The sequence below is a fragment of the Paroedura picta genome, chromosome 14 (assembly GCF_049243985.1).
Source record: "Paroedura picta isolate Pp20150507F chromosome 14, Ppicta_v3.0, whole genome shotgun sequence".
NCBI classification, from domain to species: domain Eukaryota; kingdom Metazoa; phylum Chordata; class Lepidosauria; order Squamata; family Gekkonidae; genus Paroedura; species Paroedura picta.
In genome coordinates, this window is record NC_135382.1 from 5,875,935 (window position 1) to 5,896,214 (window position 20,280).

General features: G+C 44.6%; 1 protein-coding gene across 1 annotated transcript in view; it reads left to right on the forward strand.

Moving 5' to 3' along the window:
- Window positions 1–20,280, forward strand: part of LOC143823950 (3-oxo-5-alpha-steroid 4-dehydrogenase 1-like) — a 61,181-nt gene that overhangs the window by 38,101 nt on the left and 2,800 nt on the right. The window contains exons 8-14 of the mRNA XM_077310727.1: window positions 6,490–6,597; window positions 7,740–7,868; window positions 9,212–9,425; window positions 16,383–16,509; window positions 17,038–17,138; window positions 17,787–17,953; window positions 19,023–19,181. Coding sequence (XP_077166842.1) covers window positions 6,490–6,597; window positions 7,740–7,868; window positions 9,212–9,425; window positions 16,383–16,509; window positions 17,038–17,138; window positions 17,787–17,953; window positions 19,023–19,181 — 1,005 coding nt within the window. The remainder of the gene's footprint in view (window positions 1–6,489; window positions 6,598–7,739; window positions 7,869–9,211; window positions 9,426–16,382; window positions 16,510–17,037; window positions 17,139–17,786; window positions 17,954–19,022; window positions 19,182–20,280) is intronic.

The window sequence follows — 20,280 nt, forward strand, 5'->3', positions numbered from 1 at the left end:
AAATACAACTATTTTAAATTTGGTGAGGTGGATCCAGATTTGATTTTGATTGCAGCAGTTTGAGAAGACTTGGAGAGGGGTTTTTAGGCCATGTTATTTATTGTACTTCGCTTTTACAGTTAAAATAATGTGAAAAAATATTTAAATGTCCCATGACGTTTCCCAACCATGTCACTGCATCTTCCCCAGCACTAACGCTCCCACTAAACCAAAAAAAGCCACACTCTGAGCCATACATAATGTAACCCTAACCAAGTAGAGAACTAAACCGAGTGAAAGTCCTTATATTTCTGACCTGATTTTCAAAGGTTAAATAACGTGAAAAAATATTTGAACATGCCATGAGCCTTCCTAAGGATGTCAGTGCATCTTCCCCAGCCCTAAGGCTTCTATGCTGCCCTAGCTGGCCACACCCGGTAGCAGCTGCCTCGGTGAGGCCTGAGCGGCCAGCCCAGATAGAGATAACGTTCAGTCCAAGTCACCAGGAGCTAATAAGAACAACGTAGAGCCAGGCAAAGAGTAGTCAAACAGTCCAAAGGTCTGAGTCCAGAAAGTCCGAGAGTTCACCAAGCCAAATCACTTTACCAAAATCCATCGTCAGGTCCGAAGCCAGAGGGTCAAGGATTACACAGCAGGTCACGATAGCAGAGCCCGTCCAGGGGGTAGTCGCATAGATTGCTTCCACGCTGGCTAGCTGTTTCTGTCTCCCTAAATGCAGCCCATCTAATGAGCTGCACCTGCAGGATGACTCAGCCCTCCTCTCCCGGCGTGAGTCCAGCTGAACCCCATCGCTTCTGACAGCTCGCCTGCAATCTCTGACTCCTTCTGCGTTCTGTCAGCCCCACCCTGTGGCTTCGTCTTAAACGTACAGCCACTTCTTCTGTGTCCGATGTATCCTCCTGTTGAGGTCTGTTATCTGTCAGCTGCCAGGAACATCCCTCCCCCGGGTCCATCTCATTCCTCAGGTCTGGCTGGGCTGTTGACCCTGGTTGCTCCGACAACCCCGGGGAGCCGGGAGGCAGCAGCGGGGGTGTGACAGCTTCCACAAAACCAAAAAAAAGCTACACTCTAATCCATACGTAACGTAACCCTAACCCTAAGTAGGGAACTTAACCGAGTGAAAATTGTTATATTTTTCACCTGGTTTTCACTGGTGAAATAATGTGAAAAAATATGTAAACATGCCATGAGCCTTCCTAAGGATGTCAATGCATCTTCCCCAGCCCTAACACTTCCACAAAACCAAACAAAGCCACACTCTGAGCCATACATAACGTAACCCTAACCCTAAGTAGAAAAATTAACTGGGTGAAAATTGTTATATTTTTACCTGATTTTCACAGGTGAAATAATGTGAAAAACTGTTTAAACATAGCATTAGCCTTCCCAACCATGTCACTGCATCTTTCCCAGACCTAACGCTTCCACTAAACCAAAAAAAGCCACACTCTGAGGCATACATAACATATCCCTAACCCTAAGTAGAAAACTTAACCGAGTGAAAATTCTTATTTATTTTACCTAAATTTCACAGTTAAAATAATGTGAAAGAATATTTAAATATTATACCAATATACCATTAGACTTCCTAAACATGTCACTGCATCTTCCCCAGCTCTACCACTAAAACAAAAAAAGCCACAGTCTGAGCCATATATAACGTAACCCTAACCCTAAGTAGATAACTTAACTGGGTGAAAATCCTTATTTTACCTAATGTTCACAGTTAAAATAATGTGAAAAAATATTTAAACATCCCATGACCCTACCCAACCATGTCACTGCATATTCCCGAGCCCTAACGCTTCCACTAAACCAAGAAAAGCCAAATTCTGAGCCATACATAATGTAACCCTAACCCTAAGTGGAGAACTTAACCAGGTGAAAGTTCTTATATTTTTTACCAGATTTTCACAGGTAAAATGATGTAAAAAAAAATTTAAACGTCCCATGACCCTCCCCAACCATGTCACTGCATATTCCCAAACCCCAACGCTTCCACTAAAACAAACAAAGCCACACTCTGAGCCATACATAACGTAACCCTAACCCTAAAATAGATATAGAAGCCTTTACTGGCATAATGAACAACACAGGTAGGGAGATAGCAAGTACAATTTTTTTTTAAATCAAATGAGTTAAAATCAAGTTTTTACTTCATTTTTGTTAAAAACAAGGAATTAATTCTAAAAACCTTGCCTAGAAATGCTGCAATACGGGCGGTTTGGGCAGAATCCTTGCTATCAAGTAATTTATTAATTAACAGTTTCATCACAGTGGTATTGAAGGGAGGATAGAATGTCAGATATCACATAGCGGTACAAAGAAAACTTGGGGCAAAACAAGATAATATAAGGAAGAAGATCAGGAACCATACAACCATGAAAACATAGTCTCTCCGCTAAATGAATATGGTTAAACCTCCCAAAGAGAACATTAGAAGGGAAAGAGTTCAGCCGAGCAAGCATGAAAGCTCTCAGCTATGACCTGTCCGTCTTGGGTGGCCCTGCACAGCATAGCTCATAGCTTGACTGAACTACTCAAACCCCCTTGCCACAACAAGGCAGGGATCTTTGAAGGGGGAGGGGACACGATAGCCCTCTTTAAGTATTTGAAAGGTTGTCGCTTGAAGGAAGGCAGGATGCTGTTTCCATTGGCTGCAGAGGAAAGAACGTGCAGTAATGGGTTTAAACTACAAGTACAACGATATAGGCTAGATATCAGGAAAAAAATTTTCACAGTCAATAGTTCAGCGGTGGAATAGGCTTCTTAAGGAGGTGGTGATCTCCCCCTCACTGGCAGTCTTCAAGCAAAGGTTTGTTATACACTTTTCTTGGATGCTTTAGGATGCTTTGGGCTCATCCTGCATTGAACAGAGGGTTGGACTAGATGTCCCCTATGGCCCCTTCCAACTCAAAGATTCTGTGATTCTGAGATCTGAACACAATGGAAAAATGGGCAAATGAGAACAAGATGCAATTTAATAAAGATAAGTGTAAAGTTCTACATCTGGGTCAGAAAAATGAAAAGCATGCATACTGGATGAGGGATACGCTTCTAGGTAACACTGTGTGAATGAGATCTTGGGGTACTTGTGGATTGGAAGCTGAACATGAGCAGGCAGTGTGATGCAGCGGTAAAAAAGGCAAATGCCATTTTGGGCTGTATCAACAGGGGCATCACATCAAAATCAGAAGATGTCATAGTCCCTTTGTATACAGCACTGGTCAGACCACTCCTGGAGTACTGTGTGCATTTCTGGAGGGCTCACTTCAAGAAGGATGTGGATAAAATTGAAAGGGTACAGAGCAACGAGGATGATTTGGGGCCAAGGGACCAAGCCCTATGAAGATAGGTTGAGGGACTTGGGAATGTTCAGCCTGGAGAAAAGGAGGTTGAAAGGGGACATGATAAGTATTTGAAAGTTTGTCAATTAGATGAGGGCAGGATGCGGTTCCCATTGGCTGCAGAGGAAAGGACACGCAGTACTGGGTTTAAACTACAAATACAACGATATAGGCTAGATTTCAAGAAGAAAGTTTTCACAATCAGAGTCGTTCGGCAGTGGAATAGGCTGCCTAAGGAGGTGGTGAGCTCCCCCTCACTGGCATTCTTCAAACAATGGTTGGATACATACTTTTCTTGGATGCTTTAGGATGCTCTGGGCTGATCCTGCGTTGAGCAGTGGAGTGGACTCGATGGCCTTTGTGGCCTCTTCCAACTCTTATGTTTTTATTATTCTAAAATCATTTATTTTACCTAATATTCACAGTTAAAATAATGTGAAAGAAATATTTAAACGTCCCATGACGCTTCCCAACTATTTCACTGCATCTTCCCCTTCCTTAAGGCTTTCACTAAACCAAAAAAAACACACACTCTGAGTCATACATAACGTAACCCTAACCCTAAATAGAGATCTTGACCGGATGAAAATACTTCTTATTTTCCCTGATTTTCAAAGGTAAAATAATGTGAAAATTTCTTTAAAACATCCCATAAGCCTTCCCAACCATACCACTGCATCTTCCCCACCCCTAACACTTCCACAAAACCAAAAAAAAGGCATACTCTGCAGCATACATAACTTAACCCTAACTCTAAGTAGAGAACTTGAATGGGTCAAAATCCATATTTATATTACCTAATTTTCACAGGTAAAATAATGTGAAAAAATATTTAAACATACCATTAGCCTTCCCAACTATTTCACTGCATTTTCCCCAGTCCTAAATCTTTCACTAAACCAAAAAAAGCCATACTCTGAACCATACATAACTTAACACTAACCCTAAATTGAGAATTTAACTGGGTAAAAATCCTTATATTTTTTACCTGATTTTGACTGGTAAAATAATGTGAAAAAATATTTAAATATACGATGAGCCTTCCCAACCATGTCACTGCACCTTCCCTAACCCTAACACTTCCAGAAAACCCAAAAAACGCATACTCTGAGCCATACATAACGTAACCCTTACCCGAAGTAGAGAAAAAATATTTAAACATACCATAAAGGTAAAGGTATCTCCTGTGCAAACACCGAGTCATGTCTGACGCCCTTCAGCGTTTTCATGCCAGACTCAATACAGGGTGGTTTGCCATTCCCTTCCCCAATCATTACCATTTACCCCCCAGCAAGCTGGGTACTCATTTTACTGACCTCGGAAGGATGGAAGGTTGAGTCTACCTTGAGCCAGCTGCTGGGATCGAACTCCCAACCTCATGGACAGATGGCTTCAGACAGTATTTCTGCCACTTACCACTCTGCGCCACATACCATATAGTGCATACCATATAGTGCAGCTATTGCACATGGCTAAGGCTCTCAAGTTTAACATCTCCATGACTGACGTGCATCCAAAGACAAAGTACTGAGCAAATTATATTCAGAAACTCTAATTACAGCCTTCTGATCATCGAACGACTCACAGACCTCACCCTACCTATCAGGAACTGCCCAGCCTTGGTACAGGTGATAAAGAGCATGGAGAGCTTTTATGAGGTGAAACTGGAGGCAGCTGGATACTTGTCTATCCACCCACTCATCCATGATCATAGAGGACATTCAGTCCAGGCCCAAGCCCAGCAAGACACCTCTCCCATAGATCAGGAGAGTAGTCATTTGGGTTGGTGATAGTTCTGTAATGGCACCCTTGGCTCTGTAATGCCTTACTCCTGAGTGAGACGAGAGCTAAGAGTGAGAATCGCCATTGACAAGATTGCTCCTAAGCACCCTCTCCACTTTCGCCTCAGACAGGCTCCCTGGTAATCCCAGGAGCTTCAGGTTTTAATGAATCGTCATCTTTTATATCTGGGGATTTTAAGGGTTGTTGTTTAGTCTTTTATTGTAAACTACCGCAAGTCTTTGAGAGTGGTGATATATAAGTTAAAATATAAATAAATAAATACTGTTTAGAACAGGCTTTCTCAACCAGGATTTTGTGACACCATGGGGTTTCTTGATGGCCCTGAAAAGGTTTTCCAAATGGGTGAGAGTTAATTTTAATACATGTAATATATTAATATATATACTTATACATTTATTGGATGATATGGCCATATATGGTCATGTCAGCCTGCGCCACCCCACCAGGGCCAATAATTTGTTTGTTTGTTTGTTTGTTTATTTGGATTTTTATACCGCCCATTCTTTACAGCTCTGGGCGGTTTACATGGAACATTATGAAATTAATGGGCCTGGAGGGGGTGGGGAGGGGCCTCAGTTGGGTGTTTACATAGCTCTGCTTCCTAACCATATTCTGTATAATCACGCCACTTACGGTGTTTCTCAAAGCCTGAGAAATGTTTCAAGGGTTTCTCAATGGTAAAAAAGTTGAGAAAGGCTGGTTTAGAATTTCAGTACAGGCCAGCTCGTCAGTTAAACTCCCAGGCTTTTGATTACTTGTTCTTCAAGTGGGCAACACTGCAGGACCTTGTTGGCAGCAGTCCGCAACCTTTTTCCTGCGGGCGACCCGGGGTCTGCGTGGATGCGCATGCCCGGACCTCTGCTGCGCATGCGCATTTGTGCATGGCGGGGCCGCAAATGCGCACACACGGCAGTTTCAGCAGCCAATTTGCTCAATGCTTGGTGAGCTTCTCGCTGCAGGGGGGGCGGGGAGAGGGAGCTGCAGCCCGCTGCTGAGCGGCAGTCCGGTGGTTGGGGACCACTGCTATAGAAAAATTACCAGAGGGTCTGGAGCCCAGAAGATTTTTTTCCCAGGGTGTCTGTTGTGGAGAGAGGAAAGGGAAGGCAATTGTAAGCTGCTTTGAGACTCTTTCAGGTAGAGAAAAGTGGCATATAAGAACCAACTCTTCTTTTTTACTCAGTTCTAGAGTGGGCCATCCTTCTGCTTGAGACGGTTAGATCCTAGCTTCAGGAACAAATAATAGTTTCATGACTAATTGAGCAGCTGGCTAAAAACCTCTCTGCTGAAAAAGGTCTGCTTATTGGGATCGGTTGACTGACTGGTTGAACTGTTGTTGCAGGTACCAATAATAAAGCTTACAGACCAGGAAACAGAAGTAAAAGTTGACATTAGTTTTAATGTGGAGACTGGTGTGAAGGCAGCTCAACTTATCAGAGACTACATGAAGGTACAGTCAGCGGAAGGAGAAGAGGGCAGTCTCGGGGCAGGGAGGAGGTGGTGTATGGGGCAATTGTAGTTACTTCATGTGGATATGGGAGGTTGGAAAGAGCTCTCAGATGTCTAATGTTGAGGCTTGTGAAGGAAAAAACATTTGGCCAAAAATGCTAATATCCCTAAGGAAAGGGATGTTTCCTTAATTATAGCCTGCTGTTGTCACTGAGACTCAAGGTGTATTACGGCAGGCTAAAAAGGAAAAAAAATCAAAAGGAAGCTTTTGTGTCAAAAGGCAACGTACTTAATTGACTGAGAAGTGCTGATTAATGGACGTTTCTGAACACAACAGGAGAGCAGACCCCCGAGAGCAGAAACTTTGTTCAATTGCAGATTGGCTTGAAGCGATGCTGACAGCACAGCAGCTGCTGCTTTTTCTGCTGTCGTATCTGTGCTGTTTGGCAAATGATCAATATGGGCACATGGCAGCCAGTTATGGCAACTACAATGTTGCATGGTTACCTAGGCAGTGCAGGTCTTTCCCTGCACATGTGCCACAGTTCCCAAAGGGCAGTGTACAAATGTACATGTGCATTTATTTAATATAAATTGGCTTGCAAAAAGCATGCTCTCCCATGTACACCAGCTGTACAAGAAGGTCCCTCACATTTTGTGATGAGATTACTTTTTGAGAGAGTTCATACGTTGCTCATCAAAAAGTTCTTGCATTCCATTTTGGTTCTCAGTTTTTCAAAGAAAACAAGTGTTCATCTTTGTAGACCTTTCTAAGGTCTAGTGATGCTTGCATACAGAAAGGTAGCCCATTGGTTTGTTTATGGTTCTTTGCTTAGTTGTTGCTTAATTGGTGTAGAGACTGTGAATATTTATATTTTTATAAGAACAGACATATTTTCACATATTAAAGTCCTTCTTATCTGTTGTTTTATCACCCCTGAGCCTCTCAAGGAGGTATTGGTTCAGTTTCACTATATTAACCGGCTTCCTGTTAGATAGTACGCTTTGATATGAAATCCTTAACACTCTGTGATCAATTTTTAATAGAATTAGTAAAAAATAAAGTGCCACAGGATTATGTGTTGGTAATAGAAGAACTATGTTCTGCTTATATTATACAAAGCCTTTTCTTTTCATTTGCAGAAATACTCGTTGCTGCCATACTTGATTTTAGTATTAAAACAATTTCTCCTTCAAAGAGATTTGAATGAAGTTTTTACAGGTGGAATTAGTTCTTATAGCCTAATTTTAATGGCAATTAGCTTCTTACAGGTAAGTCCTTTTCTGCTAATATCAGTTTTTACTATGGTCACCAGGTCCTTCCTGGTCCCTCCAGGCAACTGGCAGGGGAAGAGGAGACTTACTGAGATCATCTGGGAAGCCCATACAGTGACATGTCTGTGTCACTGCTCATATGACACAGAAGTGATGTCATCATGTCCAGAGCAACACCCAGGTACTAGGGAGGAAAACTCTACGGCTTCTACCATGGAATTTGTACCCAAATATCAGAGCACTTCCAGGTCACATGAGCAGTGATATAGATACATTGCTGCATATTGGATGGATCTCCCTCCTTTTGGGGGAAAAGTCCCCCCTCCGCTGCCTTCTTGGCCAACTGATTGGTGATGGGGAGGTGGGGCCTGTCAGTGGCCCCACCAGGGGATCTTGGCAAACCTATTCTTTATCTTCTGGAGTAGTGATTCTCAACCTTCCTAATGCCGTGACCCTTTAATACAGTTCTCGTGTTTTGGTGACCCCCAACCATAAAATTATGCAAGTGTTCTTTCACAGAAATTAAACCACAACTGACCAATGGCTTGAAAATCCATTGTTCATGACTGTATAAAAATTGTTTTTTTTCCATGGGGAGGCAGCGCTGGAGTGGCAGGCCTTTTTGGGGCAGGAGGGAAGTACTGGCGGTGATGCTGCTTCCCCCCACCACTGCCCCCAAAGGCCTGCTGAGACTTCTGCAGGCCTCTGCAGGCCTTTTGGGGGGGGGGCACTGGCAGGGATTCTGTTCTTCCCTGTGCCACCCTGGGCGGCCCAGCAAAGTCCTGGCAAAGCTGCAGCTGGTGCTGTTCAGGGGAGCTGTTCCCTCCATCCCCATCCCCATCCCCATTGTCCCTGGCCGTAGTCCCTGATCCCCTACCCTGCTTCCCAGCTCCAGCTGCCTGCCTACCTTACTGGGGGCTGGTACTTCTACCATATGGAAGAAGTTGGATGGGGATGCGGCAAGAGGTGGGACATCCTCCTGATTGGCTATTCATTGGATGGACAGCCAGGACAACCTCCCTGATTGGTGGTTAAGCGATGAGTCCCAGTTCCTCCCAGCACTCTCTTACCATTTTATTAAGAGGAACAGATAGTTCCCCACACCACCACTCTTCCATGGAATTAGGGCAGGATATAAGGTGTTCTCCTCCTCCGTTTTAGTCTCAAAACGACTCTTAGTCTGAGATACTAGCAATATTGTGCTGAAAGTGGGAGTTGAACCCAGGTCTCCTTATAGCCAAGGCCTCATAACCATTATCCCATATACACAACAGACAGGCAGAAGTATAAATGATTGTCCCTCAAATGTTGTAAGTCCTTTTTGTTTGTATGTTTTGCAGTTGCATCCACGAATTGATGCTAGAAGATCGAATGAAAATCTTGGCATGCTTCTAATAGAATTTTTTGAACTCTATGGAAGAAATTTTAATTACTTGAAAACTGGTATTAGAATAAAAAATGGAGGTGCCTATATTGCCAAAGAAGAAATTCTGAAAGCCATGACCTATGGTTATCGCCCATCCATGTTGTGTATCGAAGATCCTCTCTTGCCTGGTGAGAGAAAGGGGGTCACGAGCATATTTTTGCATTAAGAAAGCTGATTTTGCGCTGAGCTTGAATGTGTCTGAAGAAAGGCTTCACAGTTCACTCCTGGAACCTCTTTATAAATAGTTACCTCAAAACAGCGTAACTTAGTCTTTACAGAATCAGAAGGTTTGAGAACTAGTGTGTTTAAGAGTAGTTGACTATAATCTGGAGAACTAGGTTTGATTCTCCAGTCCTCCCCCACAGAAAACTTGAGCCAATCACAGTTACCTTAGAACTCTGTCGGCCCCACCTATCTGACGTGCCTCTTGCAGGGAGACAAAAAGAAGGCTTTTGTAAGCTGCTTTAAGAATCCTTAAGTAGAGAAAAGCCGGGTTTAACAACCAGCTCTTTTTCTTCTTTGGTGCTTTCTTTGCCCTCTTTCCATTCAGGAATTGTTGATGGAAATATTTATTTATTTATAATATTTATGGACTGCCACTCAGCTCAGCCAGCTCGTGACTGTTTACATAAAAAGATTAAAACAGCATAAAAATCCCAATACAATCGATGGCGAGAACAATGCATAGTCTACTTCCCCATGCAAGCCCTCAACCTCTCTGAGCGGCAGTCGCTGTCACACTAATAGATGATCACAGCCAATGTTTGGGCTGGAGAAGGCTACAGATACATAGGAGTACAAGAAATACAAAGGGGAGGGACCCAGTCTGACTACCCTGGCCTCAACCAAACACCTGGCTGAAGAGCTCTGTCTTGCAGGCTCTGCAGAACCCAGAGAGCTCCAACAGGGCCCTCAGCTCTTCTGGGAGCTCATTCCACCAGGTCGGGGCCAGGACCAAAAATGCCCTGGCCCTGGTTGAGGCCAAGAGGCCTAGGGCCCAGGACAACCAGCAAATTAATAGCCACAGAGCTCTTTGCTCTGTGTATAAGGGAGTATAAGGAGATAAACAGTCCCTCATATAGGCAGGACGCAGAACGCATAAAGTCTTGAAAGTTAAAACCGGAACCTTGAACTTCATCCAGAAGCTAACCAGCAATCAATGCAGCTGCCACAGCATCGGTTAGACATGGATCCTCCAAAATGACCTAGTGAGTACCCTAGCAGCTGCATTTTGTACAAGCTGTAATTTCCAGGTCAAGGACAAGGGAAGGCCTGTGTAGAGTTAGTTACAGAAGTCTGGTCAGGAAGTAGATCACTGTAGCCAGGTATGACAGTTATAGTGCTAGTATCCTTGCTTGGCGTAGATGTAATAATGTCATTTGGGCCACCTTCATGATCTGATCCTCCGTAGGCAGGGAGGCATCAAAGATCACCGTAAATTCCTTGTCATTGGCACAGGTGTAAGTTGTACCCCATCCAGGCAGGAGAGGCACACTTCCTGATCCTGTCCCCTTTTGCTCAGCCATAGAACCTCCATCATAGAGGGGCTGAGTTTCAGACGACTCTGCCTGAGCCACTGCTTACAAACAACTGGCAAATGTTTCCGGGGGGAGTCCACCCAGGCTTCCATCAGGAGATAGAGCTGGGTGTCATCCACATATTGGTGATACCCCAACCTGAAACCCCAGACCAGCTGAGCCAGATGGCGCACATAGAAGTTGAAAAGAGTGGGGGAAAGTATCGCCCTTTCAGTACTCCACATGGGAGCACGAAGGGGTCAGATAACGTTTCCCCCACAGTAATCCTCTGTGAACAGTTCTTAAGGAAGGGGACCAGCCTTATAGTCTTTCAGCTGTTCCTCTAATCCCAGTCCTGGCAAGGCAGTAGGCTAACAACTCATGGTTGACCACAACAAATGTGGCTAACAGATCTAAAAGTATGAGGCTAGCCAAACTGCCTGATCCAGCTGGCGCTGGAGAACGTCCGTCAGAGCGACCAGTGTGGTCTCCACCCCATGGCCAGGTCAGAAGCCAGACTGGTATGGATCCAGGGCTGAAGTTTCCTCCAAAAATTCTAGGAGATGGTCCACAATGGCCCTTTCAACCAACTTTCCCACAAACATAAGATGCGATACTGGGCAGTAGCTTGCGGAGTCCCATGGATCCAGCAAGGTTTTTTTCAGAAGGAGACAAACCCTGCTGCTTTTAGCCCTTCAGGGAATTCTCCCTATGTTAGGGAGAGGTTCACAATCTCCCACAAAGGGCCTCCTATCCGTTGGTCGCCCGATTTAAGCAACCATGACGGATAGAGATCCTGGGGTCTAGTGATTCCTCACTGATCCTGGCAGTTTGTCCACTTTCAGGTAAAGAGAGCTGTCTAAAGCCATCAAACATTATCCCCTGCAACAGCCATGGAGCTCCCAGCTCTCATTCTGAATCAAGTGTGGCAGAAAGGTCCTGGCAGAGTGACAAGACATTAGCCGCAATGAAGCTCGCTAATGCCACACAGCTGAAATCCAATTTACTACTATTGTGGCGCCCTTCCTCAAGGGCAGTAAGAGAACAAATGACCCTAAATAATTGTACCGGGCGTGCGCTAGCAGATGTGGGCCTTCAAGGTGCGATGGTCTGACTATGGGACGAGATTACTCGTGAACAGATCCACCTCTACCTCAACACCAAAGATCAAATCAAGAGTATGGCCAGCCTGATGGGTGGGGCCAGCAACAAATTGAGAGAACCCCAGTGTTGCCATGGCTGACATCAGGTCCTGGCCAGATCCCGAGGAACACAAGTCCACATGGACATTGAAGTTCCCCAAAATCAAAAGTCTAGGGACATGCAATGCCCACGTGGCTGCCACTTCTAGCAGGCTCAACAGGACAACCGGGGTGCAGTGGGTGAACGGTATACCACCCAGATGGCCACGTTCTCGACCGACTCCCAATCTAGACATTCTATCCCTGGGATTGATGGTGCCAGAACAGCCCTGAAAGAGTAGGCCTCCTGGACCAGGAACGCCACCCCCCTCTCCCTACTTCGGAGCCGAGGCTGATAAAGGACTGAAAAACCCGAGCAGGGCCATTTCTTTCAGTGCAACCATCTTGCTTTTCTGCACCCAGGTTTCAGTCATGCATGCCAGGACTACCTTGTGCTTTGCGAAATAGTTCCACAAGGATTTGTTGTTAATTTACCTGGTGTTGCAGAATATCAGCAGTGTTTCCACCCTAGATCTCTCTCCCCCAAATCTGGGAATGGGATGGAGGTTTGAAGGGCAGAGCACATATCAAGCAGGCTGACAGTCATGAGGTACCCATGCCTGGGGCCCTCATATGTCGCTGCCCCTCTATTATTAAACCTACCACCACCACTATATCTCCCTTGGCCCAGAATTGCTGGAATCTCCTCCTTGGGCTGGGTCCCTCCCAAGACCTCCTCCCTCCTTCCATCCTGTGATGGCCCCATTAGAAGCTCTCATGGGGTTCACAGTCAGAACCCGCAACATGGCAGCTGATTTGCAGTCAGGGAGAACGTTCTGCAATAACCTAACCTAGCAGCCTAACAAAACTTATTAACTGCACTAAAATTACCCCCCTGGCAAATCCCTCCCAAACCATGCCCACCCTGAAAACCACCCTCTAAATAACCTAAGCCAGCAGCTAACTAATATAACCTCAGCTGGATATTGAGTCAGGATCCCCCTATCACCAGCAGCTCTCCTCAGCCCTCCACCCAACCAGCTAACTAGGCTAAAACTACATACCTATACTACAAGACCCCCCAAGACCACTCTTCAGTCTCTCCAGGCCAGGGTACAGGCAGTTCACTCGACACCAGATGGCAGCAGAACCTTCCTTTTGGAGACTATTCCTCCAGCCACCAGCAGGTGTCACCGGAGTCTTTGCTGCTGTTCCTCCATAAAGATCGTCCCAACCTCTGGATGTCCCAACAGCAATCATTTCATGGACTTCTCCCGGTGAAACTCCTCACACTAAGAGTCCAGTGCTGATCAGCGCCAACACAGGACAAGTTTCTTCCATGTTAATCCACCTGCTGAATCGCCACACTCCCCTCCTCCAATCCCGCAGGCGCTCTCCCTGCGCCAGGGCCATTCGGGCCCACCTCAGTGGCCACCACTGCCAGAGGATGTTGACCCACGGAGCACTCCCCGGGCCTAGCTAGACTATTCATTACTAGGAACGGGCATGAACCTAAACATTCTGGTTTGGTTTCAGAGTGGTTCCCGATCTGAAACAAAAATGCTTCAAACTGAAGTGGCCAATTTGAGTCCCAGTAAGCCATGGCTGGGAGAAGTGTGTGTGTGCCCCCCATTTGAAATGGGGAGCAATGAAACTGACAGGTTTAATGGCTTGCAGCTATTTAAACTTAACAGCTAATAGATGGACCCACCTGCTGTTAGGTTTAAATGGTTGGCAACTTGGAAAGGGGGAAGCAAAGCCGACTGGCTAGTGCACCCTTCAGATGTTAGGCTGAAATTGCTGGCAGCCATTTCCCCAGTCCGTTTCATTTCTCCCCACTTGGACCCACACCACTCTACTGGACAAAAGCTCAGTAAATATGTGGGGAATGCTCCTTCCCAAATATCAGTCCCATAGCTCCAAACCAAATCAAGTTTGTGCCGAATTTTGGCTTGTGAACCAGTTTGTGCCCATCCCCATTCATTACTGTTATAAAAAATTGAATACAAGCCTGTTTGATAGCAGAAATCTCAAATTTATCTTTTATGTGAATGGGTTTATTAATGTTGAATCCCCCTGCACGTCCCCTGTCCCTGCATCTTATTGGTATAAAATAATTCTGTAATTCTCCAGAATAGTGGCTTTTTGGCTTGTCAGTTTTGACAGCTTTCATATCTGCACAATGTTGCAGTTTAAACCAATAAAATTGTACTATTTTGCCAGGATGTAATGATACCTTGTTGCAAAAGATGGTTCTTCAATGGTTCTTCAATGTGGGAAATCTTGAACAACGCCAATTATTAAGTGAGGATGTAGGGCTAATGGTCAAATTTTTAAAATCAGTGGGTCTTCACAGCATATACGGAAGCAAAGTGGTAGCATCACTTCCCGTGATCTGGACACGATACTCCATTTGATACAGCCCAAAATCCCATTTCCCTTTTTAGCTACCAAGTCACACTATTGACTCATTTTCAATGCAAAACTCCTAGATCCTTTTCGCATACTACTGCCCGAACTAGTCTCCCCCATCCTATATTGGTATCTACTGTTTTTCCTACCTAAATGCAGAACTTTACATTTGTCCCTATTGAACTTCATTTTATTCAGTTTAGCCCACTTCTCGAGCCTATCAAGATCATCCTGTATTCTGATTCTGTCTTCAGTTGTGTTTGCTACCCCTCCCAGTTTAATATCGTCTGCAAATTTAATAAGTATTCCCTCTAATCCCTCATCCAAATCATTTATAAATATGTTGAACAACACAGGCCCCAGGACAGATCCTTGGGGTACTCCACTTGTCACTCTTTTCCAAGAAGATGCTGAACCATTAACAAGCACCCTCTGGATACGATTTGTCAACCAGGTATTGATCCACCTGACAGAATGAGGATCCATACCGCATTTTACCAACTTGTGAAGAAGAATATCATGTGGAACCTTATATTTTGATATTTACTGAAATCCAGATAAACTGTGTCCACGGCATTCCCCTGATCCAGCAAGGTAGTCATTTTCTCAAAAAAAGAGATAAGGTTGGTCTGACATGACTTGTTCTTGTGAAACCCATCCCAAGACTTAGAAATCACAGCTCTATTTAGATGTTGGACTGAATGGATCTTTGGTCTAATCAGAGTTCTCTGTAGTTTATATTTCTGTGAAACATCAGTAGAGGAGGGAGGCCAGGGAGTTTTTATGGGGCTGGCAAGCTTGGGTGGCCCAAATTGTCAGACCTCAGAAGCTAGGCAGGATCAGCCCTGATTAGTGTTTGGATGGATGCCCACCCTAGAATCTCAGGGTTGCTATGCAGAGGCAGGCAATGGTGAACCTCTTCTGTTTTTTTGCCTTGAAAACCCTACAGGGTCGCCATAAGTCAGCCATGACTTTATAGCATAGCCCCTGTTGTTGCAATCGGGAAGTGTTGAGTTTTGTGCCTCAAGGTTTGAAGGGAGAGCCTTTGGGGTATGTGTGTGGTGGGGAAGCAAGACACTCCCCTCCCTGGGCTGCATGCTTCAAATTTAAATGTAGGATCAATGACAACAGCTCAAAGAAGTAGTCTTCAATTCCAGCATAAGCTTTTTGTGGGCTGTACAACATCCGGCCTATTCTTCATCAGCTGCAATGGCTACCAGTTGAATTCCGGATCAGACTAAAGGTTCTGGTAATTACCTTCAAGGCCATACGCGGTCAGGGCCCAGTGTACCTGAGGGACCGCCTCCCCGCCTATGCCCCCAAAAGAGCTCTACGCTCTACTGCCTCAAATCAGCTAAGGATCCCTGGCCCTAAAGAAGTCCGTCTGGTCTCGACCAGGGCCAGAGCATTCTCTGTTCTGGCCCCTACCTGGTGGAACGAGCTCCCAGAAGAGATCAGGGCCCTGACGGAGCTTAAACAGTTCCGCAGGGCCTGCAAGAAGGAGCTCCTCCATCAGGCATTTGGCCGAGACCAGACGTAATCAACAGCGACCAAGGGCCCCTGCTCCCCCCCCACCCCCCCTCAGAATTCAATCAATAAACCACCCCTCTCAGAATCCCATCAACAAGCCCTGGACCTGTTTGTATCACAACTGTTTACTGTTATACTGTGTTGTGTTTGGTTGCAATTGTTGGTTATTGATGTATATGTTTTACAGACTGTTTTATGTAAGGTTCCTTGTTATAATGTAAACCGCCCTGAGCCTCCGGGGAGGGCGGTATAGAAGTATGATAAATAAATAAATAAATAAATGTTAGACTAAAAATTCTGTTAGTCTTTGAGGTGCCACAAAACTCCTGTTTGCTTGGCTGCCCCCCTGGAATTCTGAGCTCAGAGGTAAGCTTTACTGGCCAACTGCCAAAATGACAGATGAGTGTAGATGAAGCTGATCTGTTTTTCAATGTAATTGTTACAGGAAATGATGTTGGCAGAAGTTCTTACGGTGCCATGCAAGTAAAACAAGTTTTTGATTATGCCTACATTGTCCTTAGCCATGCTGTGTCTCCACTTGCAAGATCATATCCTAATAGAGATTCTGAAAGGTAATTTGTTCCTCTGTGTGTGTGTGGTTCGTTGCTTAGGAAATGTGCACTGTCTTTTGCTCCAAGTGGATAGCCATTTTGGTCTGAAGCAGCAGAAAAAATTTCACGTCTAGTGGCACCTTTAAAACCAACAATGTTTTATTAAGACCAACTTTATTGGTCTTAAAGGTGCCACTGGACTCTAAATTTGTCTTGGCTTTGCACTTCTGCACAAATGGTCCTTTTAATTGGTTCTGTAACTGATTGCAACAAGGGTTAGGGTTCTCAGAGAACTTGGTAACTAAATTGGGTAGGTTATCCATTCCACATTATGCACTGCTTTTTAAAATGTTTTTTAGACTTTGTAATACAGCCCAAGAGAAGTGGGGGGCAGCTGATAAAAGCATCATGACAGACATGCAAGGGCCTTTGCAGATCTGAAGAGGCTTCTTGGTTGCAGCCATCCCTTCATGAATCAGGGTTGTTCAAGCATAAGGATGCATCAGTGTTGTGCTCTGGCATCGTACATGGGTTGACATTTCTCTTCAGCACTTTAGGAAGAATCATCAAAGTGACACAGGAAGTAATTGATTACAGAACTTGGATTAAAAAGAAATGGGGGAGCAAAGTTAACCGACCTGTTGACCTTGGTGAGTTTAAAAATATCTTTTTAATATAGCTGTCAGTGAGTTTTCACATTTTTGTTACAGTGACTCAGTTCAGACATCTCTCTGCTTGCATTATTTTTCCATCTGCTAGAAATTCAATTTAGAAGAACTCTGTGGCTTCCAGAAGTGGTACCATAACTATGGATAGTAAATTGGAGAGCCAGCTTGCTGTAGTGGTTGAGAGTGGTTGTTTCTAATCTGGCAAGCAGGGTTTTATTCCCCACTCATCCACATGCAGCCAGCTGGGTGATCTTGGACCAGTCACAGTCCTGACTGTGTCTGTTGGGAGAAGAGGAAGGGAAGTTGATTGCGAGCTGCTTTGAGACTCCTTCAGGGGTTAAAAAACCCAACTTTCCTTCTTCTCAAATTTTGAAAAATCATGGCTTTCAAACTTAATTCAAACCATAGTTTCCATTTCTTGTGTGCTGGTTGATTGCAAACAATGGTTTATCATCAGAGACATTACCCCCCAAACTATGGTTAAGCCATGTGTTGTGAATTATGAAGTGCAATTGTCACTTTTTGGTAACCGCCTAATGTTGCTTTCCTAAAATTTAGTGTTTGCTTTCTTTAAAATAAAATTAGATGTTTTTCTATAGAATGCTAACTGTTGAATGTCTATGCTAACAGATATCCCGATGAAAAAGACAGAAGCAATATCTTCATGCACTATAGTCCAAAACAGAGGTGCTGAATCACTTTATGGCCATCATTTGCCATTGTCTTTCATTGGTACCCATCAATTGTCATCAGGTTCATCTGCCTCTTCTGTGTCATCTCTTTCTGGCAGTGATATTGTAAGTCCCCCTTCGTAGCTACTTTCTACTTGTGTCCAGCTTAATTTTAGTGTAATGCAAAATCAGTCTAAGGCTACAAATTATAATGCAACTTCTGTAACATTCATATCACGGCAATTAGCTAAAATTGAAACAGATTTTTATTTTCTTCAAACCTGATTGTTTAAAAGACTGAAGGCTCTCTAAAATGCCTGTGTTGCCCCCATAACTAAAACATGAAGGGAAATGCTTGGTGCCATTTAGCCTGCAGTTCCTCTTTATCAGTTCCCCCCAGACCTACCTACTGGCAAGAAAGTCTTTTTTTTTGGTGTAGTGGTTAGGAGTGTGGACTTCTAATCTGGCATGCCAGGTTCGATTCTGTGCTCCCCCACATGCAACCAGCTGGGTGACCTTGGGCTCGTCACGGCGCTGATAAAACTGTTCTGACCGGGCAGTGATATCAGCGCTCTCTCAGCCTCACCCACCTCACAGGGTGTCTGTTGTGGGGAGAGGAATGGGAAGGCGACTGGAAGCCGCTTTGAGCCTTCTTCGGGTAGGGAAAAGCGGCATATAAGAATCAACTCTTCTTCTTGTTGCCAGTCACACAGGAGGTGTATTTTCACGACTTGTACCCTTTTTCTAAAGGAGTGTATGTTGTGCTGAGTGTTGACCAGCAGATGTCCTCTGACAGTACGAGACTGCAGGATGCAGAACTAAAATACAAGCTTTTTTCAGAATTTGATTTTCCTCTGATCCTGCTGTAGAAATCTGTATGTTGTGGCAGGGATTTAGTGCAAAATTCACCTGCTTAAAGCAGAAAGCAAGAGGACTCTCACTTGGTCTAGTTTTGTGTCATTCAAATAATACTAAAGAAATACATCAGAATTATTTGTCTAAGTCTCAGAATATTTACTCAAAAGAAAGATGACCATGAATGCATGAATGTTGTTTTGAAAGGGAATTCAAATCTTAAAACAGGACTGTTGGAAGAGACAACTTCCTTGGTCTTCTGAAGCTTTATGTTAATTTATACACACTATTTTCAGAAAAAAATCCTTTCATCTCCTTCCCCCCTTTTCTGTGTCACAAGGATTCAGATACTCCCCCTTGCACAACTCCTAATGTGTACTACTTCAATCTGCAAGCACCATCTCAGTTTACGGTCAGTTTGCCACCCACATTGCCTCTTCCAAGTGGTAAAACGCAGTCTATTCCTGCAAGAACCTTGATTATGGCACCTAACAATCAGGTATGTTCTCTCCAATGGAGTCCTGATAATTGATAGTGGTCATTGTGGAGCCTCGAGTCTGCTCACTAGCATTCTTTGGCATCACTATGCAGAGAAATATTATGTCTACATATATGCATCTTCTAGACGTCCCACCCCTGAGAAGAACTTTTCTCCTGGCATGAATGAATGCCTTCCCCTCAAAGGTCTTAGAGGGAAGATTCCACCGTATCCCATACCATGCGAGACTCTGTCCGTGTGGTTCTGGCTGCCCTGACTCTGTCTCACACATTTTGTTAGATTGCCCCTTATATGAGCAGTGTTGGGATGACAGCTTTGTTGCTTTATCTTAAAGGTAAAGGTATCCCCTGTGCAAGCACCGGGTCATGTCTGACCCTTTGGTTGACGCCCTCCAGCGTTTTCATGGCAGACTCAATACAGGGTGGTTTGCCAGTGCCTTCCCCAGTCATTACCGTTTACCCCCCAGCAAGCTGGGTACTCATTTCACCGACCTCAGAAGGATGGATGGCTGAGTCAACCTTGAGCCGGCTGCTGGGATTGAACTCCCAGCCTCATGGGCAGACAGCATTTCTGCTGCTTTACCACCCTGCGCCACAAGAGGCTCTTACCTTTATCTTAGGGACACTTAAATGAAGTTCATGCCATTCTTGTTTAGGAAGTGCTCCAGCCAGACTTTTTCCTTGAAGCATATTGCAACTTTGTATGAATGAAGGCAAAACTTATATATAAGTTCTATTTATAGGCTGCCCATCCCACAGTGGGCCCATCACCTTAACTTGTGAGTACATGTGCTGAGAAGCTGTGATGTGATTCTGCCCCTGATGAAGGCTAGGAGGCAAATTCTTGGTGTAGTGGCCAAGAGCAGTGGTCTAATCTGACGAGTCAGGTTTGATTCCCTGCTCCTCCTCATGCAGCCAGCTGGGTGACCTTAGGTTTGTCACAGTTCTTTTAGAGCTGTTTCACAGAGCAGTTTCTCTCAGAGCTCTCTCACCCCTACCTCCCTCACAAGGTGTCTGTTGTGGTGAGAGGAAGAATAAGTCCCTTTGGGACTCCTTTAGGTAGTGAAAAGCGGGGTATGAAAACCAACTCTTCTTCTTCG